Source organism: Amaranthus tricolor, chromosome 1 (genome assembly GCF_026212465.1).
Source record: "Amaranthus tricolor cultivar Red isolate AtriRed21 chromosome 1, ASM2621246v1, whole genome shotgun sequence".
NCBI classification, from domain to species: Eukaryota; Viridiplantae; Streptophyta; class Magnoliopsida; order Caryophyllales; family Amaranthaceae; genus Amaranthus; species Amaranthus tricolor.
Genome location: NC_080047.1, coordinates 43027352 through 43052795, shown reverse-complemented (window position 1 = coordinate 43052795; position 25444 = coordinate 43027352). Strand labels below are relative to the sequence as shown.

Here is a 25444-nt window from a genome sequence, read left to right as displayed (position 1 = left end):
CCTCTTCAATAACTTAGTCCTACATCGGTGCTCTATTCGTGAGCTAATTTTTGGTTTCATTTATTTTGATGTGTTCCAGAAAACAGTCCCACATCGGAAGAATAATCAAATATTAACAAGTTTATATAGTTAGTTCATCTGCTAATAAATAACTGTTTGAATGTTAAAAAACAAGCTGCTTCAAAAATAAAAAAATACAGCGATTTCAAGTTTAGTACTATTAAAATTTTAAAAAAAAAAAACTGTAGTATAATTATGGATTATATACAACTTTTAATGAATGTCGTGTATAAATTCTATGGAGTATCTAAATTTACAGCATCGTCAGCGGTGTTATTTGTTGGTGGGGGTGCCCCGCGTAGATTATTCCACAGCATAATCCTCGTAGTGAAATTTGTGTCAAGATCTTTCGCGAAATTGTCAGCTGCTTGTTTCCAACGTGGGTGGATCGGCGGCAGAGGGGATGAATCGTCGTTCATAAAAAGTTGAACAAAATGATTTCGATTAACCCAAAGTATATGTATTAGTTTATTTACACTTCTCGCGGCCTGTGATTTTCTTAAAGGAAGAATCAAACAGTTGTTTAATGAATCACCGTTAGCAGAACCATAAAAAGCAATGGCAATGTTAAGAAACGTTGCTGCAGAGTAGAAAGCCATCGGTGCATCGAACCAGTGCATGAAAGGAGCAGGTCCATCGGTGTGTGAACCTACTCTGAATATTGACTCGTCTAGTGACTCATGAGATAGATACAAAGTTAGGTATTGCGCTCTGTTCATTTGCATTTCCATACTCATAGCACGTCTTAAAATAGGCCATGCTTCCTCGCCTCCCAGCTCTGTGACGGCAATTGCTCTAAATCCACAGTTACCATCACCTAACACATCAATCCAGTCGAACAAATAAGGAGGAAGCATGAATGGGATGTAATCAAGCCATGGAAACTGTGAGAAATCACGACCTCCTGGATCATCTACAATAAATGTAAATTAAGTTAATATAACCACAATAACAAATAATTAATGAAAAAAACTAAAAATTAATTCAATTACCGGATAAGTTGAAACTGAACTTAATTCCTACTGAAGATTGCGTCTCTCGGCCACTAGATCTGCCACTTGATCTCCCGCGGGAAGAAGATCTAGACCCTCGACCACGAGAAGATGATCGGCTATATTCAAATGAACTTTTTCTCCTTCTCATGGTTTTACTAGTGCTTGGTCTTCCCTTTCTCGGTGGACTAGCGTAAGGCTCAGGTATATCCGCACCATCTGGGTGTAATTCATATTCAAGTACCTCAGCCATTCGGCGAACAAAAGCGGGATCAGATTTAAGGACTTCATCGACCAGAGATTGAAAGTACTCTTTGTCATTGGCGTTCGCGTTTCGTACTTCTTCATTGGGTTCGTCTCCTACCTCTGTGTACCTCAAAGTACTCCAGAATTCATGAATGTCATCCAAGTACAAAGCACCATGTGATCCAATTTTTATTTGTAAATAACATGCACACGGCAATCCATGGGTTTTTAGAAGTACACAACCGCATTTGTTCAATGCAAAATCACCCAGTTCTAACATGCGGTTAAACTCATTCTGGATCTGCTCCAAGGCATAGAGAGACACGTGGCGATATAGAGGTCTAAAGAAATACTGTCGTAGCGTTCTTGGTACAGAAGTCATGGATTCCTGTAGCGATTGTCGGATTTTAGCTTGTTGATTTGTAATCTGTGCGTGCGCCCTTTTGAAAAGGGTATCGAATGAGCTATTACCGCTACCAAGGTAATACTTAAAAGACGAGTGTTGGCTTTCCACTCTGCTGGTAGTATGGTTACCCAAGTGTAAACAATCATTCGTCCACGCACACACAAATTTCTCTCTAAGTGGAATCCATGTTCCAGTCAAATACCGAACGACCCTTCGGTTCCTAACCGACCACGTACTGACGATCCCTTCCCATCTCTTTTCATATTCCCGGATTGTAGCACTTTTAACCAAGGGGTTCCATCTACTTTTCCTAAATAACTGCCCTTGTTGATTTTTCTTGCCGCCGCACAACTTGTCCACCATGTTCTCAACATCGTTGCCAATATGCCAGGTGCATAACAAATGACGTACATCTACATTAAACAAAACAGTGAACGTAATTAAGACATTATCAATAGATATAACCACAATAATGAACTCACAAAGCGTTTTTACCTGGGAAGACGTCACGAATAGCTGCAGATAAACCTTCGTCACGATCGGTTACAATGACGCTAGGAGTCTGAGCACTGCCGAAAATATCTCTCAATCCCTGCAGCACCCACGAGTACGACACAGCCGCCTCATCTCGCATCAAACAAAACGCAACCAAGAAGTTGTGATTTGTTGGCGTCATTCCGATGACTTCACATAGTGGCCACTTTGATTTGTTCGTTTTGTACGTTGTATCTATCAGCACAACATACGGCCACGTACGTATCATTTGGATTGAAGTAGGATTTGCAATTAAAAGTCTGCTCAAGTGCCCGTCATTATCCAACTCTGTCCAGACCACATAATTATGTTCTGTGGCCATATGAAGACAGTGTTGAAGGGGAGTCCTGCCCTCCATTTCATCTCTCCTTATTGATTGCCTAATATTATATATCTGATTCATACTAGCATAAAAACTAGGAAAATTATCTCTAATAGAATTCATAATAAAGGCCGGTTGCATTCCGGTTGCACTAAGCTGTCGTATGTGCTCCCGAATATCTACATTAATCCTCGCCCTTACATGACCATCTCTGTACACCAAGAACGGGTGGTTATGTTTTCCCTTTACACCAGGACACACCCTTACCGTCCAAGGTCTTTCTCCTGGTTTACGACTACTTCCTACAATCATAAATTTACACCCACAACTCCTACAATCATAAGTTACTAACAGCGACTTAGGGGCTTTTAATTTTTTTTTTCTCCTCATTCGCTGTTACTAACAGCGACTTACCCGAGGCTAGGCTTGGATGTACGGAAGCTTATTTTGTGACATAAGTTTTCCCGAATCTTATATTCGGAATTAAATTGTTTATTTATCTTATTTTTTTCAATCTTTCCACAACCCCCTACCAGTCAATCGGTAAGCCCAAGTAATTTTCAACCCGATTTGTCAATTTCATGGTTCAAGTGTTCAACCGACCAAGTCATTCCCTCATTTGGTTTCACTTTATACTTGCAAACAACACACTACATTAAATACGTACCACAAATAATTTTATCTGCTGTTTGGTTGATTTTTGATTTGTTGTTTGATAAAACAAATAAAAACATTAATGCATTAACTGGGTCAAACAAATTAAAAGAACCAATTAACATCTAACAACTCACAATTATTTGTCAAACACAATCTGAGCCTTATTAGCTTTTTGCCTCGAATTTCGAGAAACTTCATCAATAAATGAATCTACTTGAATTTGACTCTTAGACCTAAGTTTATGGTATCAATTTAATTAGTAGATAGATTAAATGAATTGGGTAGGAATTAGTCTAATTCATTTAGAAAAGAAAAGCATGAACAATTTTTTTACGTAAAGTCCGATAAAATATTTGATTGTTGCTTGTTTTGAAGAGCTAAAATTTTAATTGAATGAACTTGCAAATATTATCATTTGTATAATAATTTAATTCTTGTATTCAAGAATTATGTTCGAACTATATAAAAATGGCTTGATGGAGTTAACTTGTGTTTTTAGAAAGATATAAGTTTTAAAAAATATGAGTGCCTACTTATTTTAGAGTAGGCGTAATTGATTTATGAAATGGACGGGTCACGGGGGGTGATCCATATAAGGATGAGAAGAGGGAATATAGCTTATCAATTTATTTAGAAATCACTCCTCAAGTTTATAAGTGGTATAGTCTATCATTTTTCTCTAATATAAAACACTTACATGTGAACGATCATGAATACTTCAACACTTTCTTTCACATGTGAATATCTCAGCAATAACAAATTGAACTCCATTACCATAGATTTATAAATCGGGCATAAGCAACTCAACTAAAGAAGAAAAATTTACTTACTTACAAACTTAATGGAGGTCCGCTGCTAAAACTACATCATATTAAAAATTACTCCTCAAACTTACTAAGTGATATGCTTTTATTTTATTTTTTTATTTTTTTTTTTGTTGCAATGTGAGACATTCATATGGGCAATAATAGACATTTTCATTGAAAATGTCATACTAAAATTGATGCCTAGTAATGAGGTCTATACCTTATGCGAAGTCTAACTTCTAATCTCTACAATGTATTCTTCTCTTCGTCTCTTTGAAATTCACGTATTTTTTAATTTAGTTCATCTCTTTTATAATTTATGAAACTTCTCATTATTCACACATTTTCTTTATTTTTAAATATCATTCACAAAAATTTAAATAATTCCAAATATTCTTAATCTTTGTGCCTATAGCTATTTCAAAGGACCGAGAAAAAAAGTAGGGAAGTATACTTATAATTTTACAACTACTCTTTTACTCCTTGATCATAATCACATAAATACAGCTATCACTCCCTTTGTACTAATGAACTGAAATTCTAGAATTTATTTTAGTTTTTTTAATTTTTTAATTTTTTAATTTTTTTATTTAAGATGAGACATCTCTTTAATAGGTGGCCACAACTTTAAAGGCAATTAATTATTCAAAGGATGGAGCAATAATTAATCATAATAAGGATTTTGTTAACGGACACCTCTAGACAGAGTGTTTTTAAGTAGGAATAAAATTAATTTTATATAGTAAATTAAAATGTATTTAAAATTATTGATGAACCGTTAATTATATTACGTAACATTGCATAAAATTTTAACATTATCATTAAGTCACGCGTTAAAATATATTATATTATATTATCTTTTATTTAGTTTTCTAATTTACTTATTCAAATAGATTATTATTCTTGTTAATCAATGCACAAGAAGGCGCTGGTTAGTTTTTGCTTTATAATAATTAAAAATAATAAATATTAATACTCCTAGTAATTAGTTTAAGCCTTTAAGGTGTGATGATGATGTTTTTACTATTAATGAGTGAGTGTTTGTAGAACAAAGACTCCATTCAATTAACCAAAGAAAAAATAATTATGAAGTCTTACTAATAATGAAAGCTGAGAGGCTGAGATTTTGTTGGGTCACTCACTTTTAACAATTCATATCATTCATCACTCTTGACTCATCCCATCATTCTTCTATTTTGAATGACAGCCTTTGTTTGGTATCAACATTTTTCCGTGCCTGTCATTTTCCTTTTCTTTTTGGCTTTTTCTTCCTTTCATTTTTAGTTACGATGTTAAGCAAACGACTTACAGTTACTTTTTCTTTTATCAAATAACTTTGTATAACTACATAAGGAATTTGTATTTTATATTTCGTAACGAGAAATATAAAATTTAAAAGGAATATATAGGGCAGAAAAAAAATAGAAATATAATAGATTTATTTACATCAATAAGTTATGCCAATAAAATGTTTTATAAACATTTTTAAAGGGTCGATTTTTTTAAAAAAATTTTGAATGAGTTTGAGGTATTGGCTCCTATTATCCTTTATAGGGTCGGCCTTGTCTACATACTCCAAAATTTTTCATTACTTGAAAGATTCGCATTTAGTCCAAACCACAAAGCCAAGGAAGAAAGGTATTATGATTTCAATTATCAAAGCATGAAATAATAGTAGTTGCTTGTCTCTTGACTTTGCCTCTTAGACGAAGATGTCACTTTAACTAATTATCAAAGCATGAAATAATATGTCACTTGAAATAGATTGCAGTATTGAACATCAATTAGGTAGAGATTTATTCATCTACAAGTAGGTCTAACACAAATTAACCCAACCTATTAATCTGATTTGAACCTAATTTAAATAGTCGATTTTGGATTGAGAGTTTTGACCCATTAAGTAAACAGGTCGATTCAACCTGATCTGTTTATTAAATGAGTCAACTTAATTTCAAGACATGTCAATTAGTATAACCCGAACTAATTCAATCAATATTTTTATTTTTTTTTGTAGTGAATGCAAAACAAATAACTCAAAAACTAAAAGTTTAAAAATAATGTCTAACAGATGAGATATAAATTATAATCATTATTAAAAAACCATTAAATGAAAAAAAATGTAAATGGGTTAAATGTGTTAAAATCAGGTCATCCCGATTTATAATTGATCAAATCAGGATTGTTATTTTTGCCAATTAACTAAACACGTTAAATTTGGATCGAAGGAATTTCTAAGCTGTTATACACGACTCAAATAAGAACTCGAATCGAAGTGATCTATTTGAGATACCTACTAGCAAGTACTACGATGTTTCTTAGACTTTGTCTTATTTAGCTATTTTTTGTAAGAGTGGGGGAGTAGTGCATAGTCATTTAATTAGCCTCAAAGATTTTTGTGGGTTAAATTATTCCCAAGTTACAATAATGTTTCTTTTAAATGTGTTTACAAATTCATAATAGTTCCTAGGTCAAAATTATGTTTTGCTAAAGGAATATTGAATGAGAATAACTTAATAAGTTAAAATAAATTCAAATTGAAATATAAAGTACAAAAATAAAAGGATTTGAGGTATTATAAAGGAGAAAAATAAATGTAAATATATGTAGAAACAAGAGGGATATTTTTATTATTTTGTGGGAGAAATATATTTCACTCTTAATTTCATAAAGTAAAATCCTTCAGAAAATGAGGAAAATGTTTTACTCCTTAAGGCTTTAATTCTTTTCTCCATTATGATTTATGACAACCATTTATTTTTCTTTACAATAATCTTATGTAATGTATAAATAATGAAAAAGTGGTATAGGTTGAATCCCATTGGTCTTAACATGACTTACAAAAATTATGAGTGTTTGGTAAGGTAGCAATGGGGCATTATGGTGAACGAAATGTTTGTAGTGATTGTAAAAACTAAAAAGTATAAAATACCATTAAAAGTAGAGTTAATAGTAGATATATCATATGTATGTTCCAACTTTATAATCGAACCATAAAATCAATATAGATGTACAATTATGTATAATTAGAAACAAGTTTTGATTTTGAACCCACTCGAAACCGATCGTTAGACTCAATTGAAAATAATCGTAGAGAGTGAGACAGGGTCTTGAACTCTCCTAAGATTGTAAGGGTGTTTGACAAACGGTTGATAGTTGTTGGCTGATAGCTAATTATAATGGATGATTTGACTAGCTGGTTTTATTAACTGGTTTGACTTGCTGATTTTGAACCCGCTGCTATGAGCAGCTTGTTCAAAAACAGCTTATTCATATTAATAAGTTGTTTCAACTAGCTAGTTCACCAAACACTAGCATTAGCTGGTTTGACCACCTAACCCTCTATTCAAATCCAAATAAGCTAAAATAGCTCAATAAACTAATTAGCCAAACACCCTTTGTATTTGAGAACAAGTTTTCAATTCAAATTTTATATTTCAATAGTAGATTTTCAAATGAAATCATCGCTTCTAAATACAGCATAAAAAAATTTAAGAAGTTTTGAGGTCTTAAAAGAAGATAATCAAACTTCAGTTAAATTTAATTAATAACTAAGTACAATATATTTTGTGTGTTATTTTTTTTGTTAATAATATAGGATAGACCAAAAAAAGAAGAGAATTAGTAAAAATCTATCCCAAGATCTTGCTTGAGAAAGGTAATATATATACTTTATCCGAAATAAAACCCGATTTTCTAATATGTGTTTTGTTATACACTATGAATAAATTTGCATCTGATCCTGTTTTTGGAGAATGGACAGCAGCACTTCATTCAGCTTTTCACAATTTACGTTATGGCTCCCATTCATCTGTTACAATGACATACACATATGAAACTTGATCAGCATGAAGTTATCAAATTAAATACTCCATAACTGTTATTTATAAATTTAATGAGTTTACACAAATGTTAATTAATCGTTGGGCAAAAAATTAATTAATCAATCCCATATTATTAAAATTACGGTTCGTTTGGTTAGTGGTATTAAATGGTGGTACTGAGAATGATTTATAGTGTAAAATTTCATTAAAAGTTCCATATCATTACTATGGTGATGAAACTTTAATCACAAAAGAATTTTTATGTTTACAAATTTCCATTTCCATTTCCACCTAATACCAAATCTTAATGATAATGCATTGAAATGAATTTTATGAAGAGAACGAGATGATTGAAGTTAGACAAGCATCACCATCAAGCTAGCCAAGAGATTTTTCAACTAAATTACACTTATTTTCATTTTTCTTACCACCGTTAATTATCATCTACCAAACTGACCGTTAAGACTTTAATATTATTGTTTACCAAGTATTTTGTTGTGAAAGAAAGCAAACAGTCAAACAGGTTTTTCAATTTTTTCCAATATTAGATATTCATAACCCTAGATTAATTGATAGATTAAAGTTTTGTTTAGTTCACCTTAAAAAAAGTCATCAGTAAAAAATAATTTTAATCAACAAAAATTAGTTATAATAAATAAAAATAATTTAGAATCAATAAAAATCAGTTTAATCAGTAAAATTTAGTTATATAGTTTATAACTAAAAATCACTTACAATTAGTTCCAATCAGTAAAAATAGAATTTAATAATCAGAAAAAGTCAATTAATTAGTAAAAATCAGTTTTTATCAGTAAAAATTAATTATAATCAATAAAAATCAATTGAATCAGTAAAAATTAAATAGACTCTAAATATGTTGTGTAAATACTCCTAATATTTTATGTAATCTATTAGAACTTAGAAGTATTAGATCGAGCTAAGTCTAATATTTTTGTAAGTCTATGGACAAATGAGGAATTTTTATTTCCAAATTTTTACGTCTAATAAAATGATTTTTAAAAATATCTAAAAATATTTCATAAAATTGTCAAAATATTCATATCAAATTTTTTAAAATGTGAAGCTACGCTTTTAGAGTAGAGACCATCTTTCAGTGAGATGAATTCAAAACAAATAGCCCATATTTATTTTAAAAAATGTATTAATTAGACTATTTTATCCGTGTATGGAGAACGTCTCACGATGACATAGGAATTATATAGTAGAAAAATAAAAAAAATTACAAGGAAAAAATAATGAAAAAACTTGCCCACAAATGTACATTGTAGAAAGTCCTTCCTCCAAAGGATAGAAAGCAAGAAACGTCAAAGATCAAATGACCATTCTTTTCTAGCAATAGAAGAACTTCAGATATTGATATTCTTTCTAATGCTGATATTTGGATCACCATTTCTTTCTCATCAACTTTATTTATAGTAACTGAATACGACGCCGTTTCCTTCGTTGTCATGCATTCACTAGATTTTCCTTGTGCTGATATTTTTTTTAACATTACTTCCTTTTTATGATTTAGATTTTCTACTTCCTTTTGTAACTCTGGTATATACTCGAGCACACGTGTAACTGTAGCTGGAATGCTTAATTTTTTCTGTAATAAAAGTTTTATTAAGAATATAAAAAATAATTAGTTAAAGGTTTTTAATTACAAGAAAACAAAAGTTTAAAACCAAAAACTTAATCTACTTATTGTAGTCCTTAAGATAAATTATACTTCATATTCTATAACATACGAGGGCTGACCCTGAGATTTGAAAAGTCCGAGGTGAAACAGAAATTATGTGTCTCTAATTACTAAATATAATATTATAAACCTTAACAATTAAATATTAAAATGTCTTTTTTCTAATTTTTTGGATGAGCCCGGGACACCGGCTCTTCTAGTCCCCTCATAGCCCTATAGGGCTAGCCCTGCACGTCACTCATGTAAAAGCCTTTTGGGTTAGAATAAGGGCTCATAATGCATACCCCATTCAAACATGATGCTAACTAAATATATCAGTTTACAAAGAGGGGTGAATGAGATATAAAACCGTGATTTTTATATCACGTTGGCTCTAATAACATATTAAGAGACCAAATTAATTAGTAGCTTAATCTGATGTTATAATCGCATACTCTATCAATATCTATTAAATTAATAGTCTTAAGTTTAAGGAACATAGAGAGATTACATTAAGTACATACCCTTTGATCAATTGAAGGGAGCAAATTTCGCAAAGAAGCATACATGCTATTAATCTTCTTTCTTCTATCTCTTTCACTTGCATTATGATCAAGCTTCTTTGCTAATATTGGACTATGATCCGAATGATCAATTGAACTTGTACCTTTTGGCGATTCGCTTCGTTTAGCATCATGATTAGACTCTTGATTATTATCTTGAAAATCTTGAGCTAATTGACATGATAAAAAATCAGGAAAAAAAGACGAATATAATGCAAAATTATCAAATACATGATTTGTTTCCAATTCTAGAGGATAATCCCATCCTAAAGTAGGGCAAAATGGAGACATTGCCAACAATTTCGAATTTAGTGATAGGAAATTAACCAACGATTTTGTTTTTAAAATCGGTTGAGATTAAACAGTTGGTTTATATTCACATATAATAATTAATTAATTTGGATAATAATAAGGATTTAAAGAAAAAAAGATTAAATAAAAAATTACTTAAGGTTGGCTCGTGTAGAATTGTGTCTTTAAAAAGTGGCACCATCATTGAAGAAGCAATTATATTGTCAATTTAAAGGATAGATATGGTTATAAATTGATTTATATGAATTTGGTATCGTGCCAACTTGTGAAGGCTTGTGCCCCTAATTTTTTAAGGCGTAGCATCTAATGTCCTTATCGCATCTTTGAGGCGAGGGTTGTTCACACAATTACTAGTTCTAGTATATTTTAATTTGGTATCTTATGTTATGACTTTTTGATTAATTATTTGATATAATTATAATTATGGATATATATTAATTATGAAATTGATGTCAAATACAAGACGTTGAAAGAAATTAATTAATTCAATGATCATGCCCACCATTATTAATTCAGTGATTATGTGGAGGGCGGTATTAGAAAGTAAAGGGTTCCGTATTAGTCGTACAAAAACAGAATATTTGAGATGCAATTTCAGTGGCAAATAGCAAGATGATAGCCAAGAGGTGACCATTGAAGGAGATGCAGTTACTAAGACGACCAAGTTCAAGTATTTAGGATCTGTTATCCAGAGTAATGGGGAGATTGATCGAGATGGAACACACCGTATACGAGCGGGTTGGCTTAAATGGCGAGCGGCCACCGGAGTGTTATGTGATAAGAAGTTCCCTGCTAGACTGAAAGGTAAATTCTACAAAGTTGCCATTAGGCCAACATTATATTATTGTATGGGTCAGAGTGTTGGGCCCGTAAAGAAGATCCTCGAACAAAATAAAAGATGGATGTAGCAGAGATGCGAATGCTGAGATGGGTGTGCGGTAAAACGATGATGCATAAGATCAAAAATCAGGAGTTCAGAGCGAAAATAGACTAAGATGGGTTGGGCATGTACAAAGAAAACCAATAGAGGCTCCTGTCAGAAGGATGGAAACAATTATAGTGGAGGGTAAGAGGAGTCGAGGAATACCTAAGAAAACGTGGGTTGAGCAAATTAAGGACGACTTGAGTAAACTGCACCTCTCCGAGAACCTGACTAGGGTTAGGAATAGTTGGAGACGCCAGATTCACATTCTAGACTAGGTAAAATTTTCTTTAGTTGTTTTTCTTGCCTTGATGCCTAACTGTTTACTAACCTACCCCTTTATATACTTTTTTACCCATCGGGTCTATTATTTTATCCCAACCTTTGTTTTGACTATTGTGGTTCTTGTGCATGTAAATTTTGATCTTCAAGCAACAGTGCTAGTCACATTCCTCTCTATGCAAGGTTCTCACCTTCTGCGGGTAAACTTGACCGCTTTCCTCTAGTATTCCCTCTCAAGGGAGTACGGGTATGGATTGTCTGTCACCTTCCCTCACCCAGACCCTATTTTTGAGCGGGATATTGGATTGATGATGATGATAATGATGATGATGAGATGTACAATAATATTATAGTATTTATTTATCTTTGTATTTTTAGTTTATTTGCTACGTCTTGATGAAATATGTAAGAGTTTTGAAGAATTAAGCTTTGTTTTGGTTGAAGTAAATACTATTATCTCAAAAAAAGTTGACGTGTTTGATTTTCATTTAGATATCCCCTTTTCTCGAACAACTAACCCTGTACTAAAAAAATTGTGATTAGAGTTTTATTATTAATGCAATAGATAGATAGCTTTTACAATTACCATATGAGTTAATGAATAAATATATTACTTTTTTGATAGCAAACTAGAAAGATTTTAACAAAAAAATCATTTAAATAATTAAATATTAGAAGTATATTTTTTCTGTGTCACTGAAATTATTATAGTTACTGATTTTATCTTTAAAACTCTCATATTAATATGAAAAATATAATAATTTAATTGGGATAAGAGGTGTAGAAAAGGTCGAAACACAAGGAACAATTTTAAAAAGAAAAAAAGTAAGAATAAGAACTACTAATGAAAAAATTGGTGACTTTAAATTCGGTTTAAAAATTTCTATACGTAACAAAAATTATTGGGTGATTTTGATGTATATGGAGAGAGTATTTTTTTATATCAAGTCTTGTATGAGATCGTTTCACTGTGAAATGGAATACAAGCAACATAAAATTAAATTTTTATAGCAGTTAACTAAATAAAAATAATTTTTTTCATTTTTTATTTTAAGAAATTAAAATTTGGGTCATTCATAGTTATCAGAATCCCGATTCTGATCTACAATTCTACGATCTTACGATCTACAAATAGGCGACCGATCCGGATCGTAGGTAGGATCTTAATGTGGTAGAATCGTGCGATCCTACTTAGCTCAAGAGTTTATGTGGTAAGATCATAACACGATTCTACGATCCCACGATCGAACGATACGATTCTACATGGGTAGTTGGAATTGTAAAATATTTTCATATAATACAGATTTCACTACGTGTAAATAAAAACTTAAAATAATTATATTAATACTTTTATAAAATTCATGTTTTTCTTAATTTGCTATTTAAAAATGATTATTAAAAGTATTTTTTGAAACAAACTTAAGAGATAAGGTTTTACTTACATGTTATAACTTAAAAAGATAACAATTATGATTGTTAATCAGTAATCCAAAGCCCATTAATGCATATTCGTAGGATCGCACGATCCTACAATCCGATTCTACTGATTTCGATCCTACCCCCGCAACGACCCTAGGTAGAATCTCGATCCTAATAACCTTAGGTTCAGCCCATATTAAGCCACTCACAGTGAATCAGTCTTAATCAAAAATTTTTCTTTTATTATATATTAGTAAATAATTAATAACACTCCACAGTAATTTAGATAACGAAAAGAGCCATAAGAGGAGTCAATATATTTCTACAATTTACGTCTTTAGTCTTTCCCTAAACTTGGAATAATGTCCAATTGACTGATTTTTGAATTTATTATAAATTATAATTTAATTAAAAATTTACAAAAAATATTTAAAATAAAAAAATGAATTAGGTGAAGTTTGCTCAAATGAGCTAATTAGTAAGTGCTCCTTACTAAGCTTGTTCGAGCAAACAAGTCCTGAAGGTTCTGAAGGAGATAAAAACTTAAGTTATGAATTTGCTCGTTCGTACAATAGCTATTATTTTAAAATAAGTTTTTTTCGTTGATTTTCTAATTCTATGATAATCTTTTAGACATCCTAATTAAGCAATAATTAAGTAGGTGGATATTTGATGCTCATAATCACATGATGAATCATATTTAAAATGGAGGTAAATACAAGTGAAGAATCTCATGATCATCACCGTACCTTAAATCTCCTACATATAAAGGAAGGGTTAACGAGAAATACAATTGGTAATGCTGATATGAAAATTTAATCAACAAAGGTTATTTAACTCTATATTTAAGTTTCAATATCTGCCAACCTTTAAGTTAACTTAATATAGTGTTCAAATATCCTTTGATATTAAAAACTTTCTCTTATTCACCTGAATTCTTTTCGGTGATACCAATTATATGAAAATTTTTGACCCTTCTTTTTTGAAAAATTGTGACTTTAATTCGCCTTTGTCAATTCATAAGATATCACTTTTAGCCTCAAGGATCAAGTTATATTAAATTAACTATGGCTTTAAAAGGAGTAAACATTCAGATGAAATCATGAGTTAGTCTAGTAGTTAAAATTTATTTATTTTTTTCTCACCACCTACAAAAATGATTAATTTCCGCTCCCTTTACTTGTAAAGGATCACTAACCTATACCACAACTTTTAAAAACAAATATTGATCATAACTTTTTAGTACTTACCAACACAAAAGTTGTGGACAAATGTAATCATTCATCACTTATTATTTTATATATCAATATCCAAACTATATAATATGATAATTATATATCAACTAAATTACAATTTGATATATTATAGATAATGATATAGTAATTAAAAAGAAAAAGATTCTTTTGGACACCTATGATTTCAACAACGTAGAAGTATACATTGTAGGTAGCTCATTTATTAAATACTAATTATCCTAATTAAGTATTTAAGTCCACTAAATTAAACAATTAAAGTGCTCGTGCCATACTGTTGCATGGACTCTAATATAAGCAACTTACCCTACTTGGCTTATTGTAGAACTCGTGCCTCCCAATCCCTAAACTTTATTGTTTAATATTAACCATTGTTTAGTTGTAAGTTATTTGTTTAGGTATTAATTAATTATGTGATAGATTTAGATGCAAATTAAGAAACTGATGAGTTGAAGATACAAATTTTCTTATTTAGCGTAAATATTTTATGTGGAAACATCAATAAGTAACAAAAGGAGTATAAAATAGAATAGGCAATGATGCAACTTGTATCATTATGGTTATTGCTCTTCTATTTTATACTCCTTTTGTTACTCATTAATGTTTCCATATAGAATGTTCACGGTAATTAAGCAAATTTGGATCTTTTAAATAGTAGATGTATTACTTGATTTAATAATTACGTTAATAGAGAAAAACATACACTATTAAGCATTAGAAAATATTTTTTAAAAAAATGGGAAAAGAATAAGGAGATCATTATTATTAAAAATATTTAAATAAAGTTATGTGAAAAATAGCTAGCATGACAAAATATCACAAAATCTAATCTCAACCCCTTCTTATTTAAAGTTGAATATTTAGCGTTAAGTATAAGGAGAACCAAGGGCGGAGTAAAGATTTTGGAAGGTCTATTTATTTTTATGATGTCTTTCAAAATGGGGCCCTTCATTATATTAAAAGATAATTAAAATTTTTCCACTTCAAGAAAAATAAATCAAGACAAAATGTATAATAACATTATATTCTAAGCTACTTCAAATATAATTAAGTTTACAAACAAATCACTTAAAATTTTTTTGCTCAAAACAGAGCTTAAATAACACCATTTAATATTGAGGCCCCTTATTTTTAGGTGCCCTAGGCGGTCGACTACCCGAGATATGCTAAGAACCGGCCCTGAGGAGAACATGCGAACATATCCTAGGCCTGAACCATCAACTTAAGTTGATGGTTAAGCCCCAAAATGACATATTCATATCCGAATGTTAAGGATTGAACACGGATATATGAGATAAAATAAAGAGTTTGTATAATTATTACTTAATAACATTTAACATCGATGTAACCCCACCCTATTCTCCTAAGTTTCTCCGGCATTTTTCAGAAGGTAAAAGCTAATGAATGCTTGAGAGTGCTTGTCAACAAGGGAAATAATATATTTAAAAGAGTAAATTAGAAAAAATCATAAATAACAATATAATATATTTTAATGTATGATTTGACAATTTAAAAATTTATGCTAGTATAATTAATAATATATACTTATATAATTCAAAGTTTAAGATATTTACTACTTAAATTGTTTTATATCGTTGTATATTAACGAACACCACCCAGGATTATGGACGTTCATTAGCAAGATCATCACAAGCCCACCAACGGCAAACGTAAATTAGACATTGCAAGCAGTGTAGTCCAAATGAAGGGTACAAGAGAGTTGAGAGTTGTGACTTGTGACTACCCACTTTGGTTTTAATTGTTTTATTTATTTATTTATGACTTAAATATGACTATTTTATTTTACAAATTACAATCCTTTATTATTTAAATTGATTCAAAGCAAATGGTTCTTTGCTTTCATTAAATTATAGTAAACCATATCAAAATGATTCATCAAATATATACGTTTTATTTATGTGAAGTTCAGATAATGTTTTCTACTAAGAGTCAATTAAAAATAATATTTTTATTATTACTAACAAGGATAAAAGATTGCCTAACTCCACCCTTGCAAACCCTACTATGAAAATCACTTTATGACATTCTGGTGATTGTTAGTTGTTTTGTAGATGGTTCTTGTTTTATATATCGTATTAACAATTTCTAATTAAGTGAAAACGCTGTCACAATTATCTATATTGAATTGAGGCTAAAAAAGAAATTTATATTTTTATAGTAGCTTACTATTATCATAAATTGTGATGAAGTTTAGACATCTCAATAAAGTAGTTCAAGCTAATATATAGCTCCAAATGACTATTAAATCATCAATTACAAAGAGCTCATAATTTTCAACATTTTTTGGTTTTGATTATATGCATCTGCGTTTCTGTTTGCGCTTGTGCTTGTATCTCGTTGTATAAAAGCAAAATAGTATATAATTATAGTGGGGAGATTTTAAGTATATTCAACATATTTGACTATACAGAATCTCGAAAAATTGGAGGCATCAACATTAAATTATATTATACATATATATATATATATATATATATATATATATATATATATATATATATATATATATATATATATATATATATATATATATATATATATTAAGTGTTTAAAGTACAAAATTATTAGAAAGATATCATAATTTTTATAATTACACAAAACTTTTTAAAAGTTTATTAATTTTTACTCCACCAATACTATTAACTATTAAAAAAAAAGTTGGGTCAAGATTCGCCATGGAATGTGAGGACCTCTTTCAACTTTTCTAAGTTCACGGTATAGTTTCCTTCCACCTAGTATACAAACGCACAACACACAATAAAATTAGTTATGTGAGCATTACAACCCGTATATAATTAGTTGAAATTAAATTTAGTTAAATAAATGAAAAATATTAACATGCTATATTGTTAAAATTTTTTTAAAATTGACTCACATATTTAAAACTATATATTTTTGTCGAACACACGTATATACTTGAATAAATTAAAATGTAACCACATTAATTTTTGCTAATTATACTTAGTAACATGTAGACTAATATTCACAATTTTGAATAAATCATTTCTAAAAAATTTATATTTTGACACCTAAAATTAATGCTTTTTGGTCTCATTTAATTTGTCCAATTTTTAATTTTTGTCTGTTTCAGTGAATTTATCCTATTTTTATTCTTAAATATGACCTTAGTGCTTTAACTCTTTATCTTCATTTTCTTTTCTAAATACCACACTATTTTAACCTATTATTTATTTATATTCAACTTTTTAGTTTTCGGACCAAAAGAAAAAGGGCAAAATAACCGAAAAAAAGAATAAATTAAAATTTTAATAGAACTTTTTTTCATTTTATTCATCATAGTGGTGGATGAACTTCTATAGTAGAGTAGGCCAAAACCCATATTAGACATCACGTATAATAATGTAAGAGTCTTAATCCTATCAATTGAGATCGGCTAAATTAGAGACGATGTAAAATGACAAAAAATATATATACTTACCCATAAATGTATATTGTAGAATGTCCTTCCTCCAAAGGATTGAAAAGAATTAACATCAATGACAAAATGATGATTCTTTTCAAGAAAAAGAAGTGCTTCATAAATTGGTGTTCTCTCAAATGCTGATATTTGGATCACCATTTCTTGATTTCCCAATTTATTTGTAGATATTAAACAATTAGATGATGTTTCCTTATTATTAATAATAGGATTTATTTCACATTTTTCTTCATGAAATGCTCCCATTTTTGATAAAAGAAGTTCCTTTTTTTGAGTTAAATTCTTCACTTCATTTTGTAGCTGAGGTATATATTCTAGCACCCTTGCAACTGTTGTTGGAATGCTTGGTTTTCTCTGTATCATAATCAAAATTATTTGCAAATTAATACAAATTTAAAATTATACAACACTATTTGATTAATTCAATTTTATTAAATGACTCGTCTAGACGGGATTTGTCGAATCCAATATATACAACTTTACTTTTGCTAGTGATAACAAAAAAGTTATTTTCAAATTTAATATAACTTCAATCAGATAAAAATACAAATATTTAATGAAGCATTATAATATAGTCAGGGGCAGTTCTATTGTGACGCTAGTTGACTTTTAACGCTAATTAATACAAATATTTAATTTAAAGTGTTGTTCTTCGTATTATTAAATATAAGTCATTTTATTAATTACTGTTGTTACTTTTTCCAAATAATGTAAATGCAAATTTAATTTAAAAATAATAAATGGGTTTTATATTTTACATTTTAAAATTATAATTGATTCTAAGTAATTTTATTCAAAAATAATCTTTAAGGTAATTTGTTATTAGTGCTATTGTGGCTAAATTTTCCTTTCAAAATTAATTTTAGGAATTTTGTTTTGGAAAATGAAAATCTTTATAGTAACTTTTTATTATTAAGAATTTATTTGGTTGACAAAAAATTAAATTATTTATATCATAAAGAATATATTATTTCTAGGAAAAGATTAAACTAAGAAATTATTACCTTTTGATTGGTTGTAGGAAGCAAGGCACGTAGAGACGCATACATGCTATTAATCTTTTTTCTTCTTTCTCTTTCACTTGCATTATGATTAAACTTCTTCACTAATTTTGGATCATCAAATTGATCCGTTGAACTCGTATTACCTTGTAGCGATTCGCCATGATTTACATTATCATAACGATCAATTGAACTCGTATTACCTTGTAGTGATTCACTACGATTTACATTATCATAATGATTAATTGAACTCGTATTGCCGTGTGAATTTGTACTTTGTGGCGATTCATTTTGATTTTCATGGTAATCTTGAGTTGAATCACAACTATTAGGAAGAAATACATAATCTAAATCAAATGTATCAAAGTTTTGGTATGTCCCTAATTCTAAGGGATACTCCCATCCAAAATTAGGGCAAATTAGACTAGACATTGCCAACATTTTTCTTAATTATTTGGTTTCTTGATATAGAAAAAACATAGGATTTTGGTGTTTATGTTTACTATTTATACATCTATGTTATAATAATTAAGTTGTAATAAATTTATGTTAAATATGTATAAGCATATATAAAAATAACTAATTTGAAGCGTGACAAGTATAAGTCAAAATGAATAGAAAATATAATTCCTATTAGACAGCTCGTGTCATCTTGTGTTATTAATTTAATAAAATGAATATTTAATATATAAATACTTAGTTTTGATTATTGTAATATATAATGTGTGTGAATGGCTCGTGCTTGTCTTACGAATGCTCGTGTCATAATTAATTTAATGATTAATCATTTTTGATAGGGATAGTTTCTAATAAATTCCTTATCGTAATCTACGCTATTTCAATGTAAATTAAAAGTGAGTATTCAGCCTCATTTTTAACAGACTCATGATCAAATCATCTTAAATTAAAATTTATACAAAATGTTTGCTTTTAGATACCTGCTTTTATATTTTTGATTTTTGATTTTTATTTTATTTCTTACTTTTGAATTTTAAATTAGAAAACTCTAAAAATTAAAAATCCTAAAGTAAATTTCATAGAATTGACACTTAGTGTTAACTAAAGTAAAAAATTTAGATTAAAGAAATTTTTTTGATTACTTTAAGCTTAAAATATGTAAACTAGGAAGTAGTTGCTGCAAGCGTAATGGCCCGGGTTGTGGCAGCAAGTAGAGTAAGGAAACAGGCCAAAATTTAACGAAATGGGCCAAACTTGAAGAATTATGCCAATATGCTACACTAGTAAGTGTATTAAAAAAAACACAAATTGTTATATGAGAAACCTTATTTAGACGTGTTTTATAAATGGTTTAAATATTTTATTTCATACATTTTATGAAAATATCAACTTCTTGTTTGAAGTTGTTTGATCTCATTAACACACAATCCCTTACAAGAGTAGCTCTTAAAAAAATGATGACCATACATTTGAAATTGCTATAACAACTAGTCTCTTGAGAGACCGTCTTTCAGGCCCATTAAAACTTAATGCTTATTTACCGTATTTTTAATGCCTACTTACATTATCCTTTATGTTTACTTATTATATTCTTAATGTCTGCTTACAATATCTCAAATGTCTATTTATATTATTTTTAATGCTTATTTACAATATTTTAAAAATAAATATAATGGACTGGCGAAATTAGAGAAGGTCTCTCAAAGAGACCGTCTCTCACAAGAATTTGCGTTGCTATAAAACACAAAGATAAAGAAGCGGTTATGAGTAGAAATGTATAAATGAAATTTAAGAAAGTAATGCGAATATTTTTGTAAAAAGAAATATGGATAAATAAACGAGACATACTAAAAAAAATGCGAAAAGTATAAAATTAAAGGTGATTATATATATATATATATATATATATATATATATATATATATATATATATATATATATATATATATATATATATGAGAGAGAGATTAAATGTAGGTGACATTTTGTTGAGATGGAGATAAAGCTAGATTAATTAGAACATTCCTCTTGGTTTAAAAAGTCTACTCCATTATTTTGTTTCTTAACTTAAAGAATTATAAGCTTTTCTAATGGTAGAAAATTTTTTTGATGATGTTCATTCCTCACAACTTATAAGATGATCGAATCTCCCATCTTTTATTGCCTATAGAATATTTTGATCTATATTTTAAATTTACAGAACATAATAAAAAATAAGTAAAAGTATCATATTGATATTTTAAGATAAATACGAGAAAATGTTACAATGGAGAATTAGATAAGTAAACTTCTCTAGAGTCTAGAGAGTTGGGCCAAATTTTATAAAATTTGAACAAATAACAAATCTAGTAATAAAATGTTCAGTCTACATTATATTAACAGCAAAATCATCGAATATTGCATTGTGACATAAGCATAGAACAAAAATAGATTATACGTATACACATATAATGCCACATACTGATTTGGAAGATAAGGGATGGCTAATCTTCATTCACTAATAACTCTGCCTATATTTCAAGATTACATTTAAGTTTTAATATTACAAAACTTTAGAAGTTCAAAAGATCAAAATGGATTTTAGGCTGTTGTAATTGCTTTTGTTTCTGCTGTTGTATCAGGGATTGCAATGCTTCATTCAATTGTTGGACATTTTGGGTGAAACTTCCTTCCATCTGTCACATTTTACCCAAAATATTTTCTTAGCAATTATGCATTAAATAAACATATATGTCTTTTTTTTTATGTGAGCGCTTTTTAAAATTAAAAAAATTATAAGTAGAGGTATTGTTTATATGAACAACAAAGAGTATACTCCTATATATAAAGTCTTAAAATTATTAGTATAAGATATTCCATTACCTGATGCTTAATCAAGGATCAAGTTTTTAAAGTTGTTAATGTTGTGTCACATATGGTGTCTAATTGGGTTTTGCTAGCTCTAACAACTATGGTTTTAGGTTGCTTTGAACAAAAAAAAAACTTTAAATAGATGTTTATATATATATATATATTGCGACTTGCAATAAAAATATTGACTTTAATATTTAAATGAATAAAAGATTGTTTTATTACTACCTACTTTTTTATTATTGATTAATATATACTGATTATGATTCCTTTCTAGAGTCACTATGGAACCTTTTCTTTTTAATTTCACCTCACTAATATAAAATTATTTTTTGGAGTTCTAATGAGATTATGTTATCTATATTTTTAGGTTGTTTCTAACCAACAAAAATTAAACACAACTCTCAAAACAAACTGTCAATCATCTATACATGTTTATTACTTAAATACTTAAAAGTATTGACTTTAATATTTAAATACTTAAAAGACAGTTCTATTCCAACTTACTTTGTTGTTTCTAGTCTAATAGATCTAAGTTTTAAGTTAGTATAATCTAAGAGGTATTTGCTTAGAAAGACTCAAGGTTCTTCTTCCTTTCACAAATTACCAAATTACTAATAGGGCCCTCCCATTAATAATCCAACATCTATATTCTATAAGTCTTTAATTAAAAAGGGCATAGAAAAAATCGAAGATTATAGGTTATTTTAATGGCTCTTTGATTTGAAGTTTTATCTTCCACTAAATTTCTCTGTTTTTGCCTATAAAATACTTTAATTTATGCCGAAATAAAAAAAAATTAAATTAATATCAAAGATACTCACCGATAAATGTATATTGTAAAATGTAATTCCTCCAAAAGATTGAAAAGAAGAAACATCAACAACAAAATAACCATTTTGTTCAAGGAGCAAAAGAGCTTCATATAATTTAATTGTCTCAAATGATGAAATTTGAATCATTATATCTTTATCACCCAATTTATTTGCACTAATCGAAAACGATGTCGTTTCATTGATAATGCAATTTTTAGGTTTTTCTTCAAGAATAAAATCACGTGCATTTCCTTGTAATTTGGAAAGTTTTGATAAGAACTCTTCCTTTTTACGAATCAAATCCTCCACTTCTTGTTGGAGCTCAGGAATATATTCTACCACTTTTACAACTGTCCCTGGAATGCTTAATTTTTTCTGTAATAAAAAAAATTAAATTATGCTTTAAGTATAATTATTATTGGTACGATGATTAATTAGAAAACATAAAAATAAATATCTAAAATCCATGGTATTCATATCATGACCGACATATTCAATACCATATCACATTTAAAGAAGTTGTGATAAAAGTCAGAAGAGGGTACTCTTGTCATAGAAGATAAGGTTACAACATAGTGAAACCTTTGACTCGAAATTTAAGGGCGTTCGATTATATTACGAGTGAAATCCAATAATAATAATAATAATAATAATAATAAATCGTAAACATTTGCATTCCTTTTGTTTTTTTTACATTTTTGATTTTAAATGTTACTAGTAGGAGTGTTCAATAGGCTGGATAAAGACCGGGCCGGCCTAACCCGACCCATTTCTACTACTAAATTTATTTTAATCCCTCTTTATCAATTTATAACAATTAAATTATCATTTATAATAGTTAGATTGAAAAAATATTAATAATTTCATTGACATTGTCATTTATAATGTTTAAATTATACATTAATTATACTATTTATAAATACTCGTTTTCAGCCCTTATTGAGCCCTTTTATAGTCTGCTTTATTTTAATTATAGTATAGCATGCTTTCAGCCTGACCCTTACAAAATCCTTCTAAAAACAGGCTGGATAAGGGCTCAAAATGAGGATCCGCCCATTGAACACCTAGTAACAATTAACAAGAAATTTTGGATTATTTGTTATGGTAGAGAATATACGAGTATATTCTCTTTATGGTCTAGGAAACTTAAATACCTCATCAATAAAAAATGGAGAAATTCACATGTACTTATTAATCTAGTAACTAGCTAGTAATGAATTTTAAAACAAAGAGGTATACAACACTATGTCATCATTATGGAGAGATGTATTATACAAGCTTTATTGTAGTAATAATAAAGATGGAGTTTTTAATTGATCTTTAATTTTATTTATTATTTACAATATTATATAGATGAGAAATACAAATGATTTATCAATCAATTTACTATGTAAATCATCCTAATCTGAAATCAAAAGGTAGCCACTATATCATTATCATTAATTATTCGAATGTGTGTGCGTGAGATTGGAGCAATTTAGTTTTTTACTAATGAAAAATAAATAAAATAGAATTAAATATTTTAAAATAGAAAGCAACTTTGTAAATTATAAAATTACCAATAAAATCAAAAATACTTTAAAATTTTATAAAATATTTTGTTACTAATAGATTTATTTAAAAGTTACCAATTATCTCAAAAAGTAATTCTAATATGAGATGAATTATTCGTCGTAATTTTTTCCAAATCAAACATTTTCAAATTACCAATAATCTAAAAATCAATTTAAAAACTTAGTAAATTTTTATTTTATTAAATTTTTTGATAGGATCATTATATTTATCATAAGAACCACTATAGAACTACAAAAAAAAAAATTTAAACTTATTGCTCAATCAAGAATATGGTTAAAAAAAAGCCATTATTTTACTAAATAATATAAAAAAAATTTTAAAAAAATGGAATTAGTACCTTTAGATGATTAGTAGGAAGCAAAGCTCTAAGTGAAGAATATAAATTGCTAATCTTCTTTCTTCTAACTCTTTCACTTGCATTATGACTAAGTTTCTTTGCTAATAAAGAGCTTTGATAATGATCATTTGAACTTGTACCATTTGGTGATTCATCACTTTGTGCTCTTTTAATATGATGATCATGATCAAATTGATGATGATGATCATGATCTCCATAGTTTTGTGCTTGAGATGATGTTGAAAAATCAACAAGAAATGTAGAATCTAAGTTCAAATTATAAGGAAAAGTTTGGTCTTTTACTATTTGATCTATGGGATATTCCCATCCTAAAGTAGGGCAAAAAGAAGACAATGTGAACATTTTTTAGCACTTAGAGATATATTTTATGAATATTTCAAGGTTCCTTTTGATTTTTAATTCCTTGATTAGAGGAGTGGAATATAATTTTTAGCTAATCGTATGCTAATTGAGAAAATGTTATTGATTGGTTTAACTCTATTGTTCTTAGTATGCCTATTTATAGGTGTATCGTGCATGTACATCCACGTAAATGATAGTGATTAATTAATAAATAAAAATGTCAGACTAACACTAAATTAAATGAAAGTTAAAATATTCCACTTGAAATGAAAGATAAATCAGATTTAAAATTGTGTAACTCTATTTTCTTATCAAGGAATCAACTTTACCGAAACATCAACTTATGGTTGATACCTAAAGACATGTTATTCACATTATTAAACAAACATTAAATAATTGTCAAAAAAATTGTGGGTAACTCATGTCCATTCAGTTACTCCAATGCCAATAATTGGTATTCACCTAGGGCGAGGTTTAAATTCATTATAGACTTAATTAAACTTTAAAACTTTAAAATACGTAATGCAATAGACTTAATTAAACTTTAAAACTGTAAAATACGTAATGCATGAAAATTTAGATTAAGACTCAGAAAATTATGGGTTAATATAGTAATTTAGGACTTCTATATCATCTTGAAACAGGGGTTTGATTGTCACCACCTAAAGAAAGCATTAACTCCTTATTCCTCTTATTTGTGCGATTTTCTAGCCTACTCTGAATCAAGACCTAATTAGAAACCTGGAGCCATGAAACCTAATATGTTCGAATCTGAGTCTAAAATTTTAAGACATCAAAGATTTGGTTCA

At 28.9% G+C, this 25444-nt stretch overlaps 4 protein-coding genes across 4 annotated transcripts; all 4 read right to left on the bottom strand.

The window, feature by feature from the left end:
* Nucleotides 1–288: 288 nt before the first annotated feature.
* LOC130827293 (uncharacterized) lies at nucleotides 289–1849 on the bottom strand. Its single transcript, XM_057692964.1, has 2 exons — nucleotides 1053–1849; nucleotides 289–973 (listed from the first exon to the last, which is right to left on the bottom strand). The coding sequence occupies exons 1-2, from the start codon at nucleotides 1678–1680 to the stop codon at nucleotides 297–299; spliced, it is 1305 nt and encodes a 434-aa protein (XP_057548947.1). The 5' UTR covers nucleotides 1681–1849; the 3' UTR covers nucleotides 289–296.
* Nucleotides 1850–7738: 5889 nt separating this feature from the next.
* On the bottom strand, nucleotides 7739–10394 carry LOC130811079 (transcription factor bHLH101-like; the record flags this gene model as incomplete). The annotated part of the gene is made up of 3 exons (XM_057677241.1): nucleotides 7739–7831; nucleotides 9115–9453; nucleotides 10050–10394. Coding segments are annotated over 3 exons (777 nt in total), but the record flags the coding sequence as incomplete, so codon positions are not given.
* Nucleotides 10395–16960: 6566 nt separating this feature from the next.
* Nucleotides 16961–19178, bottom strand: LOC130811069 (transcription factor bHLH101-like). The gene is made up of 4 exons (XM_057677229.1): nucleotides 18941–19178; nucleotides 18741–18883; nucleotides 17737–18090; nucleotides 16961–17029 (listed from the first exon to the last, which is right to left on the bottom strand). Exons 1-4 carry the CDS (start codon nucleotides 19176–19178, stop codon nucleotides 16961–16963), a joined length of 804 nt encoding a protein of 267 aa, XP_057533212.1.
* A 1979-nt stretch (nucleotides 19179–21157) lies between these two features.
* LOC130827282 (transcription factor bHLH101-like) lies at nucleotides 21158–24635 on the bottom strand. The gene is made up of 3 exons (XM_057692953.1): nucleotides 24273–24635; nucleotides 22370–22735; nucleotides 21158–21370 (listed from the first exon to the last, which is right to left on the bottom strand). Exons 1-3 carry the CDS (start codon nucleotides 24633–24635, stop codon nucleotides 21248–21250), a joined length of 852 nt encoding a protein of 283 aa, XP_057548936.1. The 3' UTR covers nucleotides 21158–21247.
* Nucleotides 24636–25444: the final 809 nt, after the last annotated feature.